The sequence below is a fragment of the Mus musculus genome, chromosome 13, assembly GCF_000001635.26.
Source record: "Mus musculus strain C57BL/6J chromosome 13, GRCm38.p6 C57BL/6J".
Lineage (NCBI taxonomy): Eukaryota > Metazoa > Chordata > Mammalia > Rodentia > Muridae > Mus > Mus musculus.
Window position 1 is genome coordinate 11788373 of NC_000079.6, and position 24610 is coordinate 11812982.

General features: G+C 41.5%; 1 protein-coding gene across 21 annotated transcripts in view; it reads right to left on the reverse strand.

Annotated features, from left to right (window-relative positions):
* Ryr2 (ryanodine receptor 2, cardiac) overlaps positions 1 to 24610 on the reverse strand; it is a 553847-nt gene that overhangs the window by 235274 nt on the left and 293963 nt on the right. For all 21 annotated transcript variants that reach the window (XR_003950437.1, XR_003950438.1, XR_003950439.1 and 18 more), the window contains 7 exons: positions 22511 to 22606; positions 13435 to 13553; positions 12766 to 12899; positions 11310 to 11551; positions 6170 to 6362; positions 4297 to 4513; positions 1887 to 1991 (listed from right to left, as the gene is read on the reverse strand). Coding sequence is in view for 18 of the 21 variants with exons in the window: in XM_017315461.2 (XP_017170950.1) it covers positions 1887 to 1991; positions 4297 to 4513; positions 6170 to 6362; positions 11310 to 11551; positions 12766 to 12899; positions 13435 to 13553; positions 22511 to 22606 (1106 nt within the window). In the remaining 3 variants the exon portion in view is untranslated. The remainder of the gene's footprint in view (positions 1 to 1886; positions 1992 to 4296; positions 4514 to 6169; positions 6363 to 11309; positions 11552 to 12765; positions 12900 to 13434; positions 13554 to 22510; positions 22607 to 24610) is intronic.

A 24610-nucleotide genomic window follows, 5' to 3' on the forward strand; every position in this document is an offset into this window, starting at 1 on the left:
TAACCAACAGCTCTGTAATTAGACTCAAGATCTATCCAATAAGATCAAAAACATGTCTGGTTCTAGACACCTAGCTAACTATTCAGTGGTAGTAAAATCATGGAGATTTAAGAAGAACCCATAACTACTGCTTTACTAAAGCAGCATAATCCTTAACAACCTTTCTAAACTTTTGTCCTAATACCCACAGACATGTGTAGTCTTGACCCTTTATCAAGAATACTTTTCTTTGCAACAGATGGAGACCATTACAGAAAACCACAACCAAACAAAACACTAAGTTGTAGAGCCCAGTCCCAATAGATAGATCTACAAAGCACATGAATCTAAGGCTCAGGGAACACTACAGAATAAGGGGCACAGAGATTGTAAAAGCCAGAGGACCAAGGAGTTAGGCAACTAAGGGATGCTGAGATAAGGTCAAAGAATCTTACCCAATACCAAATGGTCAGCCTTGAAAACATACACCCAAGTAACACTATACAGACTACACAGGTTCTACTTAGGAACAAATTCATACACACACATGTTTTCCATATATATATATATATATATATATATATATATATATGTATGTGTGTATGTATATACATATATATGTGTGTGTATATATATACATATATATATGTGTGTATATATATACATATATGTATATATACATATACATATATATGGAAACGTGTGTATGAATTTTTCCATATATATATACATATATATACATATATACACAAATATATGTATATATATATATATGGAAAAGAGCTACATATTTTAAGGAGAGCAAGGAGGGATATGTGGAAAGAAAAAACAAGGAAAATGATGTAATTATATTCTCAAAAAATTAAAAAAGATAAAGGAGAAGAAAAACTCTGTAAAGTAGAAGGCAGAGAATGTAATCTCCAGCTGATGAGATGGTCCTCATAACTCTGTCACTTCTGCCAAGATGACTCTATAAAAGTTTCTGCATGACACCCATCAGGGAGACTGAAATAGTGACCAGAGTCCAGTGCTCTGTAACAGCAGCCCAAGCTGACAGTCTTTACATGAGAGTCTAAGTCAAAGGACAAAATACAAAAATACTACACATGCATGAACAGTTAGCACGACTACCAACACTAATCACTACCAACACTAATCACGTACTCCATTCAGAGCTCAACATGACACACTGATATGTCATGGATAAGTGTACTAATTTCCATACTGAGTCAATTGTGAAAAAGCCGGCCAGTCTTTGGGATACTTAGCCTAATAGTATCCTAAAAGCACAGTATCACCAAGACCCTAACCAAGTACATTTATTATAAACTGAGATGTTATAGACTTGTACGCTTGTTTTTTAAGCAAAGTTTTACTGACAAATTATAAAGTAAAATCCTTGTTTAGTATTTAGAAACATACAACTATTATTGGCCACACCGCCCTCGAACCATAGAGCCAGCTGTGAACATCTGCCCACAGGTCTGTGCTGCTACATGCTCTGGGCTAAGAAGAGAATACCAGAGAAAAAAACAAAATGACATATTTATTTTCATTCCAATTTCCACTTTTGTTTTTGCTGTTTTCTAGCTGGGACATGAAGGCTCATTATCTATATTTAACTTGATTTTTAAAGTAAAACTTTCAATCCATACACTGGCAACTTTGGAGTCAGGGAGTCAGCCATTATTGCATTCCCTTTGGCTTTTAAAAAGATAAAGGGAGCTAAGATGCCTCAAAAAAAAAAAAAAAAAAAAAAAGAAAAAGAAAAGAAAAGAAAAAGAAAAAAGAAAAAAGAAAATCAATTCTATTGATTCATGTCACACTACAGCAGGTTCAACAAGAAAATGTTATCTTTCCAAGTGATTTATGAACAGAATCTGGGGATAAATTTCAAAATCATATACCGGACCATACTGCCAGCCAAGCTCAATTTTATTCATAACCCAGAGCTCATGGATATTCTCTGCCAGTCTTTCTCTTATCCTTTCCAGGTGAGGAGGCAACACAATCTGGAAAAAAAAAAAGAGGAGAAAACGCTCATCAGAAACAAATGCTGGAAGGTACCATGCCAACTAGCCTTGCTCAGAGACAAAAGAAATGCCTCAGAACATTAAGGTACAACAAAACCATTGGGCTCTAAACCAGCTATTTCATAGTGTGTGCCTGTGTGCCTGTGTGTGTGTGTGTACATTTAGGATTGCAAGTAAATGAACGGACAAAGAGAACAGGGCGAAGTACAATAAGGTAGAAAAGACCAATTATTGGATTCTGCCTGATTGATTGATTTAGTGATGTACCGGAAACACTGCTCTCACTGCCTATTTGCCAAGCATGACTTCACTTGCTACCTGGAACAGAACGACCTAGAGAAAGAGCTAAATGATGGGCCGTTGCCATTAACAACCTGCTGACAGCCACACAGGCTTCTGTAAAATCTCACACCTTGCCATTTTATAGTATAAAATGAAAACACTAACTAGACCCAGCCTCAAAGCCTGGCTTCAGTCCACTAGTGACATCTCCTCTCTTCCATGCTCCTTGGTGTCAGGGTGCTTATTACAGAAAAATTCTCAAGGGCACTGGTGGAGACAACTGAGGGGTACCAGTGGATATGGGCCAATACCAAAGTGCGCATCAGTCAGAAAAAGAAATCACCCAACATTCTAAGGCAACCTGGCCAGGGTCCACAGGCCCCAGTGCAGGGCAAGTCAGCAGGCTAAAGGGGATCCTGGCTCTGTGACCCTGAGCATCTGACAACCATGACAGGTTTACCACAAACTCTGCTGTGTCCCTTTCAGTATGTTCCTAACATACGCTCAAGGAGCAGGGCAGGCCGTTCCTTACATTCTCGTATTAGAAGGAGAAAGCGTCCAGGAGCCTCTCGATAAACACCAAAGTGGTTTACCAAACGAGGAGGGGATGATGGTATGGCTGATAAAAACAGACATTTCCGAGGCCTGGCATTACGTTAAGTTCAGATTTAGAAATGCCTTTCTTGTTCCAAACTAATAATCAGACTGAATGATCTAATCGACATCACTGAAGCTATTCTATCATTATATATCACTAAAGAGCAGGATTTAATCCACTCTCAAGCTTAGTATATCGCTACATGTATCACACACACACACACACACACACACACACACACGTCCCCAAGGTCACAGCCCTTAGTCATCTGTCTGTGATGTAATGGGTAATAACTTAGGTCAAATATTCCATACATCCCAACTGACAAGTGACAATTTGTCCCCAAAGTAAGGTTTGTTTCTGGGCATTTTCAACCTGGAGCCACAACTTCAATCCCAACCCAAAATACAACTCAGCTAAGTATCTTCAACACTATAACTGTATCTGTATGGAAGGAGGCCGAAACCTCTGCATCTGCACTGAAAAACCAAACACATCTGTTCCAAAATTAGAGTGTCAGTGTGGTATCAGTTCATGTGTGGCACATTATTCCAGCCATTAAGTCACCCTATGCTACTTCATCTTAAAGTTACTTATGTAGTGTGCAAATAAGTCCATCGTGTTGCTATACTTTGTTTTAAAAAGCATAATGTACATTTGTAAGCTAAGTAATATAAACTATTTTTATTTTTCTTATTTGTATTTCTCTCTCATGTATGTATGTATGTATGTATGTATGTATGTGTATGTGCATATGTACATGTGCGTGTGCATTCAGGCATGCATGTGGAGGTCATAGAACAATCTGAAGTAATCATTTCTTTCCTTCTTCTATGTGAGTACCAGGGACTGAAATCAGGTCATCCTTGGTGGCAAGTGCCTTTACCTGGGGAGCCACCTCTCCAGCCCCAACATTAATTGCTGTAATAAAACTCCCAAGACTATCCAGAACACAGACTTAAGAAAAACACTGTGATATGTTGGAGCACTATGAAAGCAGCATAATAGATTGAGACACTACACCATGGAATGCCAAAATACAGAGTAGAAAATATACAGATTGAGAACACAGAGGGGTGCATTATTTATGAGACCCGTTAGTTGAATGGCTAAAAAGTGCACTACTGTGGGCTGCAATACAAGCTTGAGAGCCAAGCCGGGCGTGGTGGCTCACGCCTTTAATCCCAGCACTCGGGAGGCAGAGGCAGGTGGATTTCTGAGTTCGAGGCCAGCCTGGTCTACAAAGTGAGTTCCAGGACAGCCAGGGCTATAGAGAAACCCTGTCTTGAAAAAGCCAAAAAAAAAAAAAAAAAAAAAAAAAAAAAAAAAAAAAAAAAAAAAAAAAAAAAAAAACAAGCTTGAGAGCCCCTGTAATTTGGCAGCCACCTGTGTCCCTTTCTGTACCTGGCTGGTGTCCACAGGAACAGGTGTGAAGGCAGCTTGGGTCAGGGACACTGTAGGCCCCAGCAGGTCTCGTGTGTATGTCCTCTCCTGCTTATATTCTCGGCTGTGTTCCACCTTCAATTTCTCTTTGGGTAGTACAGCTTCATAGCAAGCTGCATAGCCAGGTGGAGGGAGAAACTTGAATTCTCCATGTCTCCCCCCAAGCAAAAAGCGAACCCTGAAAGGAAGCAAGCTTGAGTCAATGATATCTTTGATAAACATGCACATTTTCTAATTAAAAATATTAGTAACATTTACTAGTGCAAAACTAACTTTGTCACAAGCCACATACCCCTCAAACACGCCTTAAAGGAAAAACATTACTCGTAGCCTCATACGTCTGAACACATGGTCCCTAGCAGGTGATACTGTTTGGAGGAGGTTTTGGAACCCTCATGAGGTATAGCCTTGGTGGAGGAAATGCATTACTCAAGATGGGTTTTCAGGTTTATAGCCTCACCCCACTTCCTGCTCTGGCTGTTTCCTGTATAGGATGAAAATGTGACCATTCTCTTTCTACTCTAGCTGCTATGTCATGTCTTGCCAGCCATTATGAATTCTAACCTTTGAAACTGCATAAACAAATGGATCATTGCTCTTTGATGGATCATTGCTCTTTGTCATGGTATTTTATCACAACAGCAGCAAAGTAACTGATACAACATCATAGTAGTCTTATCACCTAGGAATCTAAGAGCCTCTCCCCATATGAGGTTAAACACGAGAGCATCATCATGACCAAAGAAGAAAACTTAGCTCAAGTGTATTCACAGGTCGGAGATGACCCAGCACTTGATGACCTAGAAAGAACAGTTTTATGATGGGAGGTACATTACCATATTCCTATGAATGAAGGACATCTTTTTGACCACTCCATGTCCCAAGACATCCAAGGACTAATCAGACACAGTGAGGATCAGACCTAACTACCTGTGTGTTTAGAATGATAGGATCTGGACAGTTTCTAGGAAAAACCAGCCACTGTGTTCAATCTGATTTTCCTACAGAAATTCCTTAAAGAAGCCCTAAGTGTCACCTCCATTTCTGAAGAAAGCAGGTACTTTACTAATTTCAACAACAGCAAAGTACTCACTAAGATTTTGTGTGTATTACGTTCAATTAAATATGTGAGCTTTATTGAAGGAGGTTTGAGACAGTCACATGACAGTAATGATGTAGGTGTTCAGTTTACAAAAACAATTAACATTTTAACTCCTTATAATTAATTTTCTGTCTTTTTATTTCTTCCTAAAAAAGGAAGCATGATAAAATAATGCAAAACTTTCAAATAATCTGCAAACTTAGAGAAAGAAGCATAATTTGTATAAATACACTAGAAGTGGCCATATCTTCATGGGTAGCTAATGCCTCTGGATTACTTTTTTCAGTATGCTGCTTTATAAATGAAAATATTCCTTGGAAATCATTATAAATTTCAGAGCAAACAAAGCAAAGAAGACAGTTGGGAGGAATAAGAGAATTTCTCCTATTAGGGAGACACACAAATGTACTAACTGGTGACAACATGAGCTATGACAAGCCATCATGGAATTAAAGTAGTGTTTTTGTAGAATTTCATCTATCCTCCTTTACAAAACAACATGGTAAACTTGAGAAAAGGGTGTGAAGTTTCAGGTCACGGAAAGCAGGAGAGTCCTGAAGTGTTCCACAGAGCAATGAATATGTGGGCAAGACATGGGGCTCTATGGTGGACACCCATAGGAAAACAGACATCTCAGAACAAAGGACTAAGGTTAGTGAAGGATGGGACAGTCCTCTGTGGAAGTAGGAGAAGTAAGAATAGAAACAGACCAAGCAGCAGAGAAGTACTAACTTTATTCCTGCAGAGAAACTGACAACTGGAAAGAACAGGCCATCGATATTGAAGTTCTCAAACATCCCTTGCACCGGTTGTCCATTAATGCGAAACGAGATGCTGGGGGCACTTAGATCTAAACAACAACTGATGACATCGTCAGTTCTCAGCAGGTGCTGGTTGGGGGAGCTCACGGTCCGAGCTATACAACCTGTTGAGGGAAACAGTAATAAGGTAAGGCTTAACATGAAGAACCATCCTCTGAGTCACACAGAAAGAGTGATGGAGCCAAGGAAAAATCCACCATGGAGGTTAACATGTACTGTCAACTGGCAAGGACTCGGAACCACCAAAGTAACAGGCCTCAGGCATTATCTAGCCCTTAAAGGTGGGCAGCAGCATCCCCTAGGCTGCAGTCTCAAACAGCATGAGGACTACAGAGAGAACTGGCAGTAGCAAGGATGCTCTTTGCTTCCTGGCTTTGCACACAGTGTTACCAGTTGCTTCCTTCTTCCTGATTCTTGCCACCATTCTTTTCCCACCATGATGGACTGTATCCCTGAAACTGTAAGGCAAAATGGATGCTTTCTCGCTGAAATTGTTTTTTTTGATGGGTACCTTGTGTGAAGCTCCAAAATAAGTATCATGTGATATCTTGATACTCTTGGTCAAAAAGAAAGCGAATTTTCCTTTCTTTTTATTTTATTTTATTTTTATTTTGTAGGTGCTATAGAGCTCGGGTAGAAAATAGGTCTTGTTATTTCTAGAAGTTTCTATGTGCATATGAATAATATTTGATGCAGAATTATTAAAGAGACAATAAAATAATATCAGAGGATATCTACAGAAGCATCTAACTTCCAATAGCACCCAGCCACATACAATTTGATTTGCATAGTCCTTGGCAAATGACTTATCTTCTAAACCAATCAACCTTCCCTTCCTCCCTTCCTTCCTTTCTTGTTGTTGTTTTGCAGGATTTTTGTTTTGTTTATTGTGTTTTGTTTTTCAAGACAGGGCTTTTCTGTGTAGCCCTGTCTTTCCTAGAACTCTCTGTAAATTAGGCTAGTCTTAAACTCAGAGATCCATCTGCCTGTGCCTCCTGAGTTCTAAGATTAAGGGCATGTGCCACCATGCCTGGCATTGATTTATTACAAGCAAAAGACTAAACGCTACAACCTTCTAGAATTAGTAAGTTGAAAAGGAATGATTTAGAAGCAGCAGTCTCAGGCACAGCGACGGTTGGTGCCTCTTCTCTTACATGCCCTCATAATTTCAAAAATCCAAACTAAAGCCAGGATAGTAAAAGCAGGAACTGCCACCAATTTGCTTTTGTTTTATAATGTTTTACACATAATTTGACTTGACTTCTTTGGTCCAGCAGAATATACTCAGAGGCATGAAGTTATTTGACAAGTATTATACTTTCCCCTGGACAACCAATGGTATCAGCCCACTCTTGATGACATCACAAGTCCTCAGCTAATTAGTTCCAAGAGGCCTTAACATAAACTAACAGGCACAATTAGAGCAAAGATAAAAACAGACTTCATGAATCATGCTTTGCTTTAAATTTTTATTCATTTTTCATTTCCTTATGATGTGTTTGTTTATAAATTCTATGGTTGTTTGTATGACTTCCATAGGCTAATTTATTTTAATGCTTAGTTATTGGGGAATGGCACTATTTAAAAAGGATTAAGAGGTATGGCCTTGTTGGAGGAAATGTGCTATTGGGGGTGAGCTTTGAGGTTTCAAAGGCCCACACCATGTCCAGTGTCTCTCACTTTCTGACTGCAGGTCAGAATGTAGCTCTCAAGTCCTCCTCCAGCGCCATGACTGCCTTCCGTGCCTGCTGCTATGCTCCCTGCCATGATGATGAAAGACTAAACCTCTGAGTTGTAAGCAAGCCCTGTATCAAATGCTTTATGTTATGGGTTGCCTTGGTCTCGGTGTCTCTTCATAGCAATAGAAAAGAAATTAAGGCAGATACATATGTGCACATGCACTCAGGCACAAACATGTGCCATGATGTGTTTCTTGAGGTTAGAGAACAATTTGTGCCAGTCTGTTCTCTCCTTCCATTATGTCTCCTTGGGATCAAAGTCAGGTCTTCTGAACCAACTGAGACATCTCTCCATCTCCATTCCCCATGTTTTTCATAAACACACACACACACACCTTTTAATGTCTGGCATGTGTTCTAAGTAAGAACACATTTAAAGCACCAGTGGTAGATGGTCTCCACTTTCTAAAATGTGGACACTGTTTTGATCTTATCAATATGCAATTCTTCAAGCATCAGGATCATTATTAGGTATATCTTCTAGGACTCCCTGAATATTGTAAAAGCAGCTTTAAAAACAAGGACAACCAAAAACATGACAGCCAAGCAGCTCCTGGGAAAACGTTGATTCCCTTGTTAATGTCAAGACCCACAGCTAATAAGAATGTTTCTATTTTAGCCAAGATACTAAAATTACACATCTACTACAATCCAATATATTGTTCAGTTTGATTGACATTGCCATGGTGAAGCTAATGAAAACTAAAGTGTCATCCATTTCCTTTGCGCTGGAAAGCCTGTAGCTCAGACAGCGGGTCAGTGAAGAACTAGAGGCCATGGTTTGAAGGGCACACACAGTGTGGAAGGTGCATGGTCACATCTCCAGGCAGAGGGCCTCTCCTTGCATACTCACTCTATTGGGCAATCCTCGTTTTCTGCTTTAGTCCACAAGGAGGACTAGCAGGTAGTCACACATCTTTGGGTGAAGAATCTACACTGATCTTTCCTGTATCGCTTCATAGCCTCCTCCATAGAGTTTTAAATTTCAATTCTCTAAACATACCCAGAGTTTCCCATTCTTGTCCTCAGCTGGGCTGCTCTGATAACAGTGGTGTACATAGTTGAGTGTCAAGGAATAAATGAAGATGTCACTCAAAACTTGTCTTGGAGTCAAATCCCTGTTCCTAGGAATACTTGTCTCTAATTACACAATATTCAGTGGTAAAACATGTGTTCTCCCTTAGAAACTGCCAGTTTCTTTAATTCCTACAGCAACTGTTAAAAGGAAGAAAAATATGAGAGCAACTCTAGGGATGTTGTCTCAATTCATATGAATGTGATGTAGAATGTAGGCAAACTCCATCAACTTCACATAGGTCCTTGTTGACAGAACCTCAAATTAGTAAAGCTTGCCACAAGCCCCTCAGTGGAGCAAACACAGCTCTTCACTACAGCAGTAACAATGACTGGTTGATGGACAAGGGCCAGGGAAGTGGCTCAGTTTTGATAAAGACTTGCCACACATTCATGAGGACACAAGTTTAGATCCCCAGATCCCATGTAGAAGACAGACACAGTAGCATGTATGACTATCATACCAGCACCCCTATAATGAGACATGAGAATCTTTGGAAGCTGTGGGTTATACTACACAGTAGTAATGATATCCTGTCTCAAACTGGGTGGAAGGTAAAGACTGATACCAGAGGTGGTCCTTTGGTCTTTTGTCTCTCTACACACACACACACACACACACACACACACACACACACACCAAAAACAAACAAACAAAAACCCTCACACCAAGAAAAAATTTTAAAGTTAGGAAACAAGTTCTCCTGACTACAGAGCATCAGGATAATTTTCTCCAGGTAGTCTGTGTCCTGCCATCTTACTGTGGCACATCCACACAGTCATTATGCTCTGTCCTTATTTTTCCATTTAGCGCTTTGCCATAAGAGCATGAAGCCCAGGTTTCAGTTGCAACAGGGCAAAGCTTTTCTGATATGTCAAAGGGAAAGTCTCAAGGTGAATGTAAGATCAGAAGTATGGAAATGCCCAATAAAGTAGTTCGAGGATATATCATCTAAGCAACAATTTCCCCCAACCACTACCTAGAAGAAAACACCTTAACGTGGCTCATTCATCCAGCAGAGAGCCCATTTCCCATGAAGCAATTCTCAGAAGTGAGGGTGATGGAGTTTAGAGCATTATAGTTCAAATATACCATAAAACAGAACTTAGCCCTGTGTTTGGCTGAGCACTCTTTTCCTGACCTTGGGACAACAAAGTCTTACTATGGGATCAAGGAAGGCAATATAGCTCTGATCTGATTGGTTCATGCACCTGGAGGGAGACAGTATAAACTATTCTGGGACCTCTAGCCACAAACTCCAAGGGTTAGAGGAGCTATCCAAAACATGGCTTCTCTCATGACATTTGAACTGGATAAAAGAGGGCCAGTAACTCTTATTATGCAGCTATAACTCTACAGAGTGCTTTGAGCTCATTTATGGCGTTACTATCAACTCTTGGTTCTAGTTCACTTAAATTTTAAGCCCTTTTTCAGAATTTGTTAGGCCTCTACACTATTAAATGAACACCACTCACAACTAAGAGACAAAGTGCAGTGTTTACAATTTAAGGTAACTTTCTGTGTCTTCTACTTACTAACTTTAAGATATGTCAAGGTCACCCCAGAACTGTCTTCTAAATGCAGCTTCCTGAACTGAACATGCCTGCAACATCCAGATGAAACCTAGCATCTGATAGCAATATTGTTATGCAAAAATAATATATTACTATGCAAGAACTAAACTTTGACATAAAGCAAATTGTACCTATTTGTGATCTGGAGAAAGAAATTTTTAGCAAATAGGTGTTTAAATCAACACTGAGAATTGGCAGCTGATTTCTTGACAATTCATGTAGTTTTAAGTTTTCTATGTATGTCAAAGCATGTCATGTATGGACTGATCCCATGGAATTTCCATTTGTCTGGCTTCTGGTTTTACAGTAACTCTCAGGAATCAAAACTAGTTATTATGTTATATGGTTTTTATGATGAACACTGAGTCTTTGCACATAACAGTTAAAATGATTCAGAAGCACCTGAGATTCTTGTAGGTTGTTCATGCACTAGAAGGTCATTTTTAAACACATATCCACAAGCTTCCCAGCGCCTTGGAAATGTACTATTAATACAAGTAGTTTCTTTTTCTGTTGGAAAACATCTGTTTTTTGTTAAACTCTTGTACTCATCCTCTCAGCATTGAAGTTCTGAGCAACAAATGTTCTCAGCTTGCAGACATGTACAACAGGGTCATAAGACCGCCATTTGGAAATTGTTTAAGGAAAGGGGACAGTGCCTACCTGACCAGAGGTGAAGGCCATCAAACCCATAGGAGAAGAGGTCGTCACCAACGCCATTGCCACCCCACTCTTCACCCCCACCTGGGTATGGAGAATACCCTTCAGTGGAAGCCCAGCCCACTCGCAGGTGAGTGGCTTCTGCCGTCACAAAGGGTTCCGTGTGGTCCACCATGAGCTCGTAGTACCACTTCTTATACTGTGCTGATCCTTCGCTGACACCCAGGAAAATATTAGGCCTCATGCTTTTAGACAGAAAAGGACAAAGAAAACTTCCGTTGGTTTCATTACTCATTATTTTAAATATTATTTCTGATTCTCTATGATGTACATCTATGATACCCGATGTTGTCAGATTGACTGGTTCTAGAATCATATAGGAGACCAACTTCGGAACATGTCTTGGATCATGTTTCTAGATTTCGTTCATTGAGATGGGCAGTGCCATTCCATGTGCCTGGGTCATGAGCAAGAAAGCTAAGTGCCAACATTCACCCCTCTACTTCCTGAGTGCAGACCTCATCCACCTCATGCCCCTGTTGCCATGCCTTCTGCCCCCTGTGCCCACAAGCTGCAGCCAGAACAAATGCTTCCCTCCCAAGCCGTTTCTGTCATGTATGACAACAGGTCCATAACTCCAGCTCCAGGGAACCTGATGCCTTCCTCTGTCCTCCAGGCATGCATCTGGTAGCCATACATACCATACACCCAAACTCATAAACTGAATCTCATAAATAAGTCTTTTAGAAACTGATACACATCTAGATGCTGGACGTCTAGATCTCACACCACTTCTGTTTATAGAAGGATAAAGTGGCCAGAAGCTTCAGGAAAGCCCCAAGTTACTCTACCACACAGAACAGTTGGTTGATTTTTTTTTCCCCCTGGCTTACTGACTTCTTTATCTAGGATAGCACAGCATGGTTCTCACTAGCTACATCCACATCTATAAAAGTTAGAAAAGAGCAGTACCAAAGAGAGCTCACAAATTACAGACAGCACAAGCCATAGACAAGTCATAGCACTAAGTAGCTTGTAGGCAATACTCAACTATCAGAGTCCCTAAAAGGCAGATCTGGTGGAATATGACATTTCCTTAGCTAGTCAGATTGAAGTGTCTTAGGCTTGGGGCACTATTGTTTTTATCACCTGTGGTAAGCACATTCATGAGCTACTGAAAAACAGTGCAGCTACAGCCTGCTTCTCAAGGTGCCAGTGGCAATCCGTCTACACATGAAAGTGAACAGAAATTCTCTCACACCTGTTTTCACTAAGTCCACATTTTGTGGGGCTCATCTATTATTTTATTAACCCATCCACTTGGTGAAAACAATACTTGTTCAGTGGGGGAGACATACAACTCCTTAGGAAAACAAACGGCCCCCCTGCTGGCTTCCTAGAGAGAGACTTACTTGGCTGTGGTGTGAAGAGATGACAATGTCTGTGGCAACTTACTTACCTGCTGACATGATTCACAAGACGGGTCTGCAGTAAGAGATCTCGTCCTGGCAGGAGATTATCACAGATGAGGTGCTGATTAGAGCGGACAGCAACTCCATGGCATACACAGAGAGAACACAGCACATCCAGGACCTGGGGAGAGATGGCACTTCCAGTTGACTGTGACTCAAGCATCAACCGCACTTTCCAAGGCAAACACAACCGCAACTATGATTGATTTTTATTTACCCATCTCTATCTCTGATGTGCATGCATGGGCTACCAGGCACTGATGAAATGCATGCATATGTAGTATCATGTTCAAATCATGATAAGTGAGTCAATCTCCTCATACAATTATTATTTATTTTATTAGTATCATTTCATTTTCTAACTATAAAGTAGGAAATTAGTTAAATGTTCAAAGTACCTGTTAAACCAGAAAAAAAGATAGTATTTTGTTCTCCCTTGTTCTAAATCATTATATAACATGTTAGATATTTTGGGCTCTCAGTATTTTATTCTTTTTTTGGCTTGTTGTACATTTATTCTATTTTTTCTCCCTGGTTTATATTTATTATGGCAAAAGCATTTAAAATCCTTTCTTCTAGCATTTTTCAATATAGAGTCCACTCTCCACCATTTAATGATTCTAGAATTCACTCATGGAATCAGATGGCTAACTTACCTTGTGGTTTCTCCCATGCTTGTCTAAAAGCGAGATAATGGACTTGATATGCCCTTCTTTGATGATATTCAGAGCTTCTGGGCTCTCCACTAACACACAGTGGAGGACCTCCAGGATACCTACAGATGAGAACAAGCAGAAAGAAGGCTGACACTTTTAGGAACCAGGTACTTTTTTATTTCTGTCATTCAACTGTACTCTCTCTGCTTGCACATGTCATTACTTAGTGCTCAATCTGTTTGCCACAGGGCACTGTGGGAAGCAACGGGCGTCATTTGCCAGAACACACAGATATCCAAAGATGACAAATCCCAGTGGAGAGAGGTGGAGAGCTTCGCTGAGGATGGTGATTGTATCTCGTGGTATAATCGAAAGCAGTCTGGCAGGCTTGGGGAGCGCAGCAAGTGTATCCCCTCCAGATAGTCAGAGAGGAGGACAGAACAGAACAGGCCTGAGTGTCAGGCACACAGAGACAAACACGGATGGACAGTAGCTTCCGGCAGATCCTGAAGCCTCCTGGCTTTTAAAACATAATCCTACACCAGCAAGAGGGGTCAATGGGTAAAGCACTTACAACCAAGCCCAACAACTTGAAAAGGTTCCTGAAAACCATGTTCCTTTTTTTTTTTTCTATTGTCCTGCCATTGGGCCAGCAAAATGGCTCAAGCTGATAAAGGTGCTTGCTGCCAGCCCTGAGAACCTGAGTATGTACCCCCAGGATACACACGGTAGAAGCCTCAAGTTGTCCTCTGACCTCTACAAGTACACTGTGGCATGCTTGACCATACGAGCATGCTTACACACACACACACACACACACACACACACACACACATACACACACACACACACACGTGCACACATGTATACACATAAACACAATCAAATGTAATTTCAACAATAATACATAAACTATTCACCCATTGTTACTCATCTCTGCCAATAATGATGGTGCCAATTGTTTGTAGCCATGGCATGCAGAGTGCTGTCTGTCTGTCTGTCTGTCTGTTTCTCTGTGTGTAAGGACAGCACAGAACTGGGAAGAAGCTTTTAAAATCCCATAGAAAAGCTCTTATGTCTCGAGTGGAATTCACTTCCTTAGAACTGCTGCTGTGAGGTTAGGTTCACACAAGGATGTAGACGTCATTCCCGCACGTTCTCAGGAGCTGCACCTGACCTGAATCCCGTCCTGTGCAGGGGAGGTCAAGGTGCAGGTGGATCGTGGCTTCCCTACTGTAAATTAATCTGTTACAATATCCACCGATATTCAATTTACATAGCACCTCAAACTCTGGGGCTAATTTAGCAGTTGTCTGACGGCCTGATAGTAATGAAAGCAAAAAAGTTAAAGAAAACAGAAATTCAGGAAGCCAAGACTTGAGATAGATATGCTGACATCATTGTACCAAAACTGCCCACGATGTCACCAACATCTAAACTGCAGCGATAAGACAAACTCATCATCCTGCGCCCATATAGAACATTATACGGCTGATGCGAAGACACTGTTAGGCAACTGCCCACACTATCCTGGTGGTCCTTTTTTCCTCTCCATTATTTATTACTGGAGAGCACATGGATGCCTACTTTTATTAACACAGTTTTATTGTGCTGTCCTAAGGCATTCATTCACTGACTGTGGCTGCTCCCCACCACAAATCAGAACTGAGGGGCTGTCAACCAGAACTCTCGACCTGGGGGCACACCGATTCTAAAATACATCTCTGGATGCTATAAAACCTGAAGGAGTCAGGGGCTGACTACTTCACAGAGGAGGAAGCTATGGGAGAAGGCTTGTCCCTGCCACCCAGGAAAGGATGAGCTATCAGTGACAAGGAGATCCAGGCAAAACCCAAAGGGCCTGTCCTGAAGCCTCCAGGATTGAGAACAGTAACACATTTCCAGGACTTGGGGCATTCTCAATCAGCAGCCCAGACTGAGGCAATAGTTTTTTATGAGAAGTTGATAAAAAAAAAAAACCAAACAAAAACAAAACAAAACACCAAGAAATGGAAGACTCTTAGCAAATAATGGCTCACAAAGGCTCACAGCAAAACTGGATGCATGAGCAAAGGCATATGTCTAGGTCTGGATGTGAAGAGCACATACTACGGTAATATGAGAACAAAGTACTGACTGCAAGGTAGAAACAGAGGTTCTATTAAAACAGAGAATCTTTAGAAGCGCATGGGTCAGCCACACTTGTATACAGCGTGGCCAACAGTAAGGACGGCCATCTCAAACAGAGGAAGAAATGGAGGCCCAGAACCCGTGGAGACTGTCCTCTGATCTCCACACACATGCCACGGCATGTGTACACTTGCACTCAAGCACACAAACACACCCACATATACCACATAGTCATACACTTACACACACCACAGGCATACACAAAGACTGAAATAAGAAATGATTTGAGTTTCAGTATAAGATAAATGACTAATTTATTTTTAAGTCTTCTGGCAAACAGAAAGGGGAAAAGAAAGAAATAGCATGGAATTTTCTTTCTTTTTGTTACCAAGACCTAAGTGGTAAAGCAAATGAAAATTACCATAAGTAGAGTTTCTATATCTTACATGAATGGAGGAAGAAAATATTTATATATCACATTAGTATCCAAATTCATAGTTTAAAAATTGTGTTTGCAAGAGCTGTGGTTTCAAGGTGAATGGCTAAAAGACAACATTAAATGTATTTTGAATTTTTTAGAATGTTTTTGAGGCCAAAGAGGAAAATAAACTTATTATTCCTCAAGCTCACGTGATATTGGGGGGGTGGGGGAGGGTTGACTAAATTTAAGTTTGAAAATAGAACACAGATTTGCAAAATCAGGGGAGAGGTGAAAATGGGAGCCAGCACATAATATTCTTATGCACACAGAGTAACAGAACTCACTCTGGGAGGGGTGTCTGCAAAACAAATGAGCCAAGAAGAGAGACTAAAGTTTGGAATTGGAAGGTGAGTGTGAGATTCCTGGGGTAAACTGACTGAGAGAAAACACAAACCGAGAGCAATACAGTGATAATGTACAGCCCTGCCAAATCAGGCTTCTGACAGCTACTCTCTTCAGTTCAAGGGGCCAGGCTTTTTGAAGGACAAAGAAACCACAGTTGCCAAAGGACCATTAGGAGAGGGGAATTGCAGTTCTAAACAGTTCATGATTGAACAACCAAATGGCCATATCAGAAATTCTATAGTATTCAAATTTTTATTTGGATACATTGTTATATCTTAAGATAATAAAGGTTGACTATGTGTCTCAGTAAGGAGGTAGAGTATTTGGTTAGCAGGCATGAAGCCCGGGGTTTGATCCCCAGAGCTGCTTAAAACGAGCCATGATGGTGCATATCTGTTATTCAATCCCAGCATGAGGGAACTGGAGACTGCAGGATCAGAAGTTCAAGGCCATACTCCACTACACTTTGAGTTGAAGGCTTGCTTGGGTCACATGAGACTCGGACTCAGAGAACAAAAGCTAATCAAATGCTCAGTGGTAACCTAAATCACAAATGCTACCAGATATTCCTAGGCTCTTTGGCTTTTGTTGATTTTCCTGTATCGGTTTATCTATGAGTGCATCCAGTGGGCTAGTCTCTGCAAGCTCATGGGTCTGAGCACACTGCAGAAGGAAGATGACATTACTCCAGAGATCACAGTGTTGACACAGGCTCAATCCCTCTCTCCTCTCTCTTGACCTCAAACAAGTGCTGTAAGTGCCTGGCCCTGCCTTCTCTATCTTTGAATGGAAATCTGATGGTAGGATGGCAAGGATTCAGGAAGATGGCATGTTCAAAATGAGCCCCCTTGCTTGCAACATCAGGACCAGAAGTGTTTTAGATTCAGGAGGTTTCCTCATTGCTGTTTTAGATTGGCTTATACATAAAGAGAATATCATTTTAGGGACAGAGTTCAAGTCTGATCACATAAATCCATTATGCTTCACATACAATACATATATAGTCTTGAAGTACTTTGATTTATTCTAATGTATATTAAACTTATTAATTAATTAATTAATATGAGTGGGCATGTGAACTGCAACATGTGTTGCAAAAATCAAAGGACAACTTTGGTAGCTCTCTCCCACTGTGTAGGTCAGGTTATCAGGCCTATAGTGGTAAGTACCTCTACCTGCAGAGTCATGCTGCCGGCCCTAAGGCTATTTTGTATAATGGACTAAATAACTTTTCACATGGAATACTGACAGCACGCCATGGATAAAGGGTACAAGACCTTCCTTCCTCCAGTACACATTGAGTAGAGTGTGCAAAACTCTGCATTCTGGTTGTGACCCAATACATGAAGTCAGCCATCCAACTTCCGACTTGTAGTGCCTTGTTGGTGACAAAGATAGGGCCCAGGAACCACTTACCTTCAGCTAGTCATTGCTTCTTACTGCTCTCCAAACCCTGAGATGTGTGTGAAATGCAGTCCCTGCAACTGCCTATGAAAGTCAAGTTCTTAATCTTGACAGTTTCATACATTATCACATTCACCCCCATTTCCGCTCGAGCTCACCACATCCATTTCAATCCCATCCTAATTTCATGCCTGACCATGGACAGATGTGGTGCCATCTAAGGGTATGTGGGAAATCCAAAGGAAGGAAGGAGGCAAGCAAGCAAGGAAGAAAGCAAGCAAGAAAGTAAGCAGGCAGGCAGTTGCTGGGAAAGGGACAATCATTCCTATCAACTGTCAATGACTCCTTTGATAAACAATAGGGCCCAGCAGCATATTCCCAGTCTATGCCAGAATTGGAGCTGGCTTGATCTTGTACTAGTCTTGTGCTGGAAACCAGAGCTGCTGTGAGTTTGTGAGTGTAGTGGCCATATCCAGTGGTTCCTGCCACACTAGTAAATCTGGAGGGTGTCCTGTTGTAGTACCCATAGTTCTCAGAGTCTCAGCCTCTCATCAGTGTTTAAATAGATGAGTCTCGGGCCCTTTAAGTCTTGAAGAAGAAGCTGAAACTCACAGGACAAGAAAGGTTTTCAGACCATGTAGTCGGGTATCTGTTACCCCAGGAATCAAGTAGGCTGCATATGGTACATTTGCTACTGTGCTTACCCAAATGTCCTTTGCAATATAGTAAACAAACCTATCTTCTTTCTAAAACTCTCGATAAACGAGAAAGAATCACCATAAAATAATCATGAAAGATACCACTAAGGTAGAAGTAGAAACTGTGCAAGTACAATAACTCTACATAGGAAACTTCTGCCCATTTGAGAACCTGCAGTCTTAATGAGTAACAAAATACATTGTAGAAGCCATAACTCCACCAACCATTGAATAGTCTCGATGAGTCACCCATGACTGAGCCAATCACGAAATATTCCCACCTGAAAGCCAGAATCCAGCAAGCCTTGCTATTCCTTCTTCCTTAGCACCACAGTTCAAAGTGAATAACGGTTTTCAAGTAACCATGGAAAATGATTATAGAACCATGCAGCTACATCATGAGGCAGGGCACCATTTATCGCTGATTTTAAAACAGCTGGAGCACTCTTTCATTGTAAGAACCATTTTCTAGCAATGGAATTTGCCTTCTCCCTTCTCCATCTGCTTTAAGAAAAGCACTCTGAAGAAGACAAAGATGTCAGGAAACAGTAGAATTGACCATTTTTTAACTCCCCCATTCCCCCACCCCCACCCCTGCCATGCCCATTGCTCTATTTCATTTGGAGTTTCTTTTGCAGGATCCCCACACTTGCTACATGTCATCTTGTTGATAAAATACAACAACATAAAAGAAGCCTTCCTAATGAAGTAGAGACTATTCTACTCTGCCTCTGTTTATCTCTTCAGTCCTAGTTACAACTTATTTTGTGGTAAAAGGAAGTGAGAGTAATGGCATCTCTTCAGCAATAGTGATTCTCAAAAAATTAACCTAAGAACCTTGTCTCTTTTTGACTCAACATGTCACATCTAACCATGTATCAAGGAAGAAGACTTCATAAGGCACCAGAGTCTGAGATGCTCCTGTACAAAGTGGTGGAAGTAATGCCTCTAGACTATGAAGAGCTTCAAATTTCCAAGAAATCATTAACTATGATAACTGTGGGTACTTAAAGCATCCCGTGTCCAGGAACTGAACGCCGTTTCACAGCTCTGGCATCTGAAGCCCACCCCCAAAAACTCTTGCACTGGTTCTGCACTGGAGGGGAGTTGGCAGGCTTCCCAACTGAGAACTCTTCCATCACTGCAAAGCTGTGCAGGTTCACAGTGTTCTAAGGACGATACAGCAGAAGTCCACCTTGCTCCTGACTAATAGGCTGCCTTTCTTTAGCTGACTCATTCCTGTAAACAGTACCAGAGCTGAGATCACCCAAAGCGACATTTCTCACCGGTGGGTTATGATCCCCTTGGGGGTTGCATATCAGATATCTTACACATCAGATATTTACATTGGGACTCATTACAGTAACAAAATTACAGTTATGGAGTAGCAAATCTTATGGTTGGGGGGTCACCATGGCCAGAGGAATTGTATCAAAGGGTCACAATCTTAGGAAGGTTGAGAACAGCTGGTGATGACAAACACTTCATCTTCATCCACTGTACTTGCTCTTGCTAAGCTGCAGTCTTTCCCATGAACACTTGCCAACAAGGCACGGATGTCTATAGTTGTGTTTAAACATGCACAGTTGAAAGAACAGACAGTGATATTTAATCCCTTAGATCCCAGCTGATTTCCCAGGTAGAAACTAAAACAAGTGAACCAGGGCAGAAAGGACAGTTTTATCAGGGAGGATGGAAAGACACTGGTCAAAGCTAAGAGATTTTCAGAGTTTCTGCCCAGAACCAAGTTGTATTTTGTGGATGATCTTCAACAGTTTATAAAACCTCTTTAAATATGGAAGAGTTGAGGATATGGGGAGAGGAGGTGAAGAGGGAGGGGAGAGAGAGAGAGAGAAAGAGAGAAAGAGAGAGAGAGAGAGAGAGAGAGAGAAGAAAGAGAGAGGAGAAAGAGAGAGAGAGAAAGAGAAAGAGAGAGAAGAGAAGAGAAGAGAAGAGAAGAGAAGAGAAGAGAAGAGAAGAGAAGAGAAGAGAAGAGAAGAGAAGAGAAGAGAAGAGAAAGTAGAGGAGTAGAGGCTGGCTATGAACTTGTGAAGAGAGGTGAGGAGGGGAATGGGGGGAGAAGGGACAGAGAGGCAAGAGAGTAAGAGGGTAAGAGAGAGAGGAGAGGGCAAACAGCCCCTTTTATAGTGAGTCACTGTATCATTCGGGGAACTAAATTCCCACATTTACCTAAATATCTTTGCACCTACAATTCATTTGAATACAAAGGAAAAAAGTAAGACTCCACATCCTAAAATCTAAAGGGTTGTTGTTGTTGTTGTTGTTTTTTCATTGAGCATTTTGGGAATCATCAGCTTGAGGAAGATGAAGAATTCTAGCTCTCTAGTTGACTTCAGAGCTGTATCACTAGCCTTATTTATAAATATAAAACTACAAGCTTTTGTGGAACTCTCCACTGTAAACTGAGGTTCCCTGGAAAACAAGGCTGCACCTCCCACCGGCCCTTCTGCAGGGCGGAGTAACTGACTGGGATGCAGGCAGTGGTGGAATGGTTGGTACGGTACAGGTCCAGAGCTTAATTAAGATTTATCTTTTGCTATCTTCAGCATCCTTCATAGCCATTCCTTGCACTTCTGAGTCTGACTTGACATCCTTGTACCTAACAGATTAAACCTCTCATAACATATTAACAAACCACTTATGTTAACATTCTTTCTAGGCCCCACCCCACAGTTACCTAGCAACAGCCAGGTATGCCTGACTCACTATAAAAGGGGCTGTTTGCCCTCTCCTCTCTCTCTTACCCTCTTACTCTCTTGCCTCTCTGTCCCTTCTCCCCCCATTCCCCTCCTCACCTCTCTTCACAAGTTCATAGCCAGCCTCTACTCCTCTACTTTCTCTTCTCTTCTCTTCTCTCCTCTCCTCTTCTCTCCTCTCCTCTCCTCTCCTCTCCTCTCCTCTCCTCTCCCTCTCCCTCTCTCTCTCTCTCTCTCTCTCTCTCTCTCTCTCTCTCTCTCTCTCTCTCTCTCTCTCTCCTCCCTCTTCACCTCCTCTCCCCATATCCTAAACTCTTCCATATTATATCCTTGGGGGGGGGTGGCTCACCATGGGCCCTGTCTTAGGGTTTCTATTCCTGCACAAAACATCATAACCAAGAAGCAAGTTGGGGAGGAAAGGGTTTATTCAGCTTGCACTTTTGCGCTGCTGTTCATCACCAAAGGAAGTCAGGACTGGAACTCAAGCCGACCCATTGAGAGATTCAAGCAGACTGATACAAAAGCCATGGAGATATCTTACTTACTGGCTTGTTTCCTCTGGTTTGCTCAGTTTGCTTTCTTATAGAACCCAAGACTATCAGCCCAGGGATGGCACTACCCACAATGGGCTAGGCCCTCCCCCTATGATCACTAACTGAGAAAATGCCTTACAACTGGATCTCATGGAGGCATTTCCTCAAGGGAGGCTCCTTTCTCTGTGATAATTCCAGCTTATGTCCAGTTGACACACAAACCCAGCCAGCACAGGTCTGCAGAGGCATCCCCTTTCCCCACACTATCTCATGCCTCTAACAAACATATCCTGGTTCTTTCTTCTTATAACACACAACAACTTGTTTCCAGCAACTCAAGGGCTACTTGTCATTAAATAGCTCTGCAGCCTACAGCTGAGCTTCCTTCCTCTGCTGTTAACTGGTCTACTCCATGTTTCTGTTGAAGCATTGGGAAAGTGCCCTGACCCATGGCTCTCTTTGTTCTGGTACTATACAAACTTGGAGAAACCGCTTCTACATTGGAACATAGACTTGGGGTAACCCAAATCTGTGTTCTCAGACCATGCTCATTCATATTCCAGAATGGACTCTCTTCTTTCAGGAACTCTGTTGTTATATTAAGACTGTTTAGGACCAGCTCAGGATGGCGGTGACGTAATATAAATTAAAAAAAAAAATTCAACCAATTCAAAAGAAAACACATAACACTGAACTCACAAGTTTGTTCTGTCTTTAAGTAAACAAGAAAAAACACCGTACACATCAAGAAGAAAACGAGGAACATACCTGAGGATGCTTCCAGTCTTTCCAGTCTGCTGATCAGCCAGTCGAGGGAACCAGAAAACTGAGCACAGTTTTTACGATTTCCTCTAATTAGGGCCGCTGCAAAAGAAGAACTTGCATAAATGTGATTTTCAAGTTCAAGGATGACAGTAAGGTCTAAAGAGGCATAAAATATGGGAGAGAACAAAGCACCTCCCAGTCTCATCTAAACCATATGTGAATGCAACTACAAACACACCTACACACATAAAATTGAGCTTTGTGTATTTGTTGTTTTTTTTCCCCATTGTCATAGCTTCATCGGGAGGGGCTGAAAACTTCTCATTAGAAGGCAAACACAGAAGTGGATGTTCACAGTCAGCTATTGGATGGATCAGAGGGTCCCCAATGGAGGAACTAGAGAAGGTATCCAAGGAGCTGAAGGGGTCTGCAACCCTATAGGTGGAACAACAATATGAACTAACCAGTACACCCCCCCCCCCAGCTCATGTCTCTAGCTGCATATGTAGCAAAAGATGGCCTAATTGGCCATCACTGGGAAGAGAGGCCCATTGGTCGTTCAAACTTTATATGCCTCAGTACAGGGGAAACACCCAGGGCCAAGAAGTGGGAGTGGGTGGGAAGAGGAGTGGGGGGAGAGGGTATGGGGGACTTTTGGGATAGCATTGGAAATGTAAATGAAGAAAATACCTAATAAAAATTAATTAATTAGTTAATTAATTAATTTTTAAAAAGAAGGCAAACAATTCCAGAAAGCAGGGATTCACACTGGGTGGTGATAATGAAGAGTGACAGAAACCAGCTCTTTGGAAGTTTCCCCACTTGGCTTCTAACACACATTGCTTTTAATCAGCCATCAGACTGAGCTATTTGATCTCTCCAGAGCCTAATTTTCACACCTATACTCCAAAGGAGCTAAGAACATATCAGACAAAATACAGGAACATATACAGCTAGCAGCTATGATTCTAACAGGTATGCTGAGATGTAACTAAATGAATCAGGAGAAAAAAATGGCAGGGCCGGTTGTTAATAAAGTCGTAAGCCACTATGCTCCCCAATCATATAAAAACAGTTCAGAGGAACCTATTTTAACTTTGCTTAGCCTTGTCATATCTCAACTTCTTTAACCGAAGAGCCTGCCTCACACGAAATTCTGAAATGACATTTATTTCCACCCAGATTATATACTCAAAAAAAAAATCCATTTTTTCCCCTTAAAACTCAGAAGATTCAGTTTGGTGACAGCAAACTAGTATTTTTTTTGTCCCCAAAGTTCTAAGCTTACACCTGTCAGACTGTTCAGAAACAGTGTAAATGCTCACAGCTGTGTGTGAGATTTTTTTTAATAGCATGATATTTAAAGGCAAAAAATATGTATGTGAGGGAAAGTCTGGTCACACTAGGAGGTCGAATGAAGGACTGGAATCTGAGGCTCTTGCCTGGAACCTGCTACGTAATAACAGGAGGGCGAACAGCCTATGGCTAGTCTGTGCAAGCCACAGTGAAGATGCCCTTCACGTCTCCTTCCAAAGTAAGCCAGCAAATAAAGCTGATTCCTGCTCTGACAGAAAAAGTGAAATACATAAGGATAGGAAGATTCTTCTCCCTCTGCCAAAAAGGAGACTTAGCCTCGGGAACAGGATAAAGGAAGTGCGCAAAGTGACAGGGCCTGAGGACAGGTGTGTCCCGCCAAGCTTGCCAACCTCAGTTTGATCCTCCAGACCCATATATGGTGGAGGAAATGACAAGTCTTGCAAGCTGTCCTCTGACCTCCATATGTACCTCAGCATGCCTATGCCTCTCCCACCCACAACACTCAATGCACACAAATAAAGTGTAAAAAGGAAAAAAAAATTCAATTAAGTTCTGATGGCATCCATATTCATCGCACTAGTCTTCATCTGATGACCATTGTCATCCCCAAAGTACAGTGTAAGGCTAATGTGAGCAGAACACCACAATATAGAACACAAGACAAAACGCTTTCCCAATGCTAGAAAAACACAATTCCAACAGCATGCTTTAACTGGTGCCTCACTGGCCCTCATCCCCAAGGCTTTCATCTGCCACAAATGCCATTTCCCTCTGTTATTTAAGAGT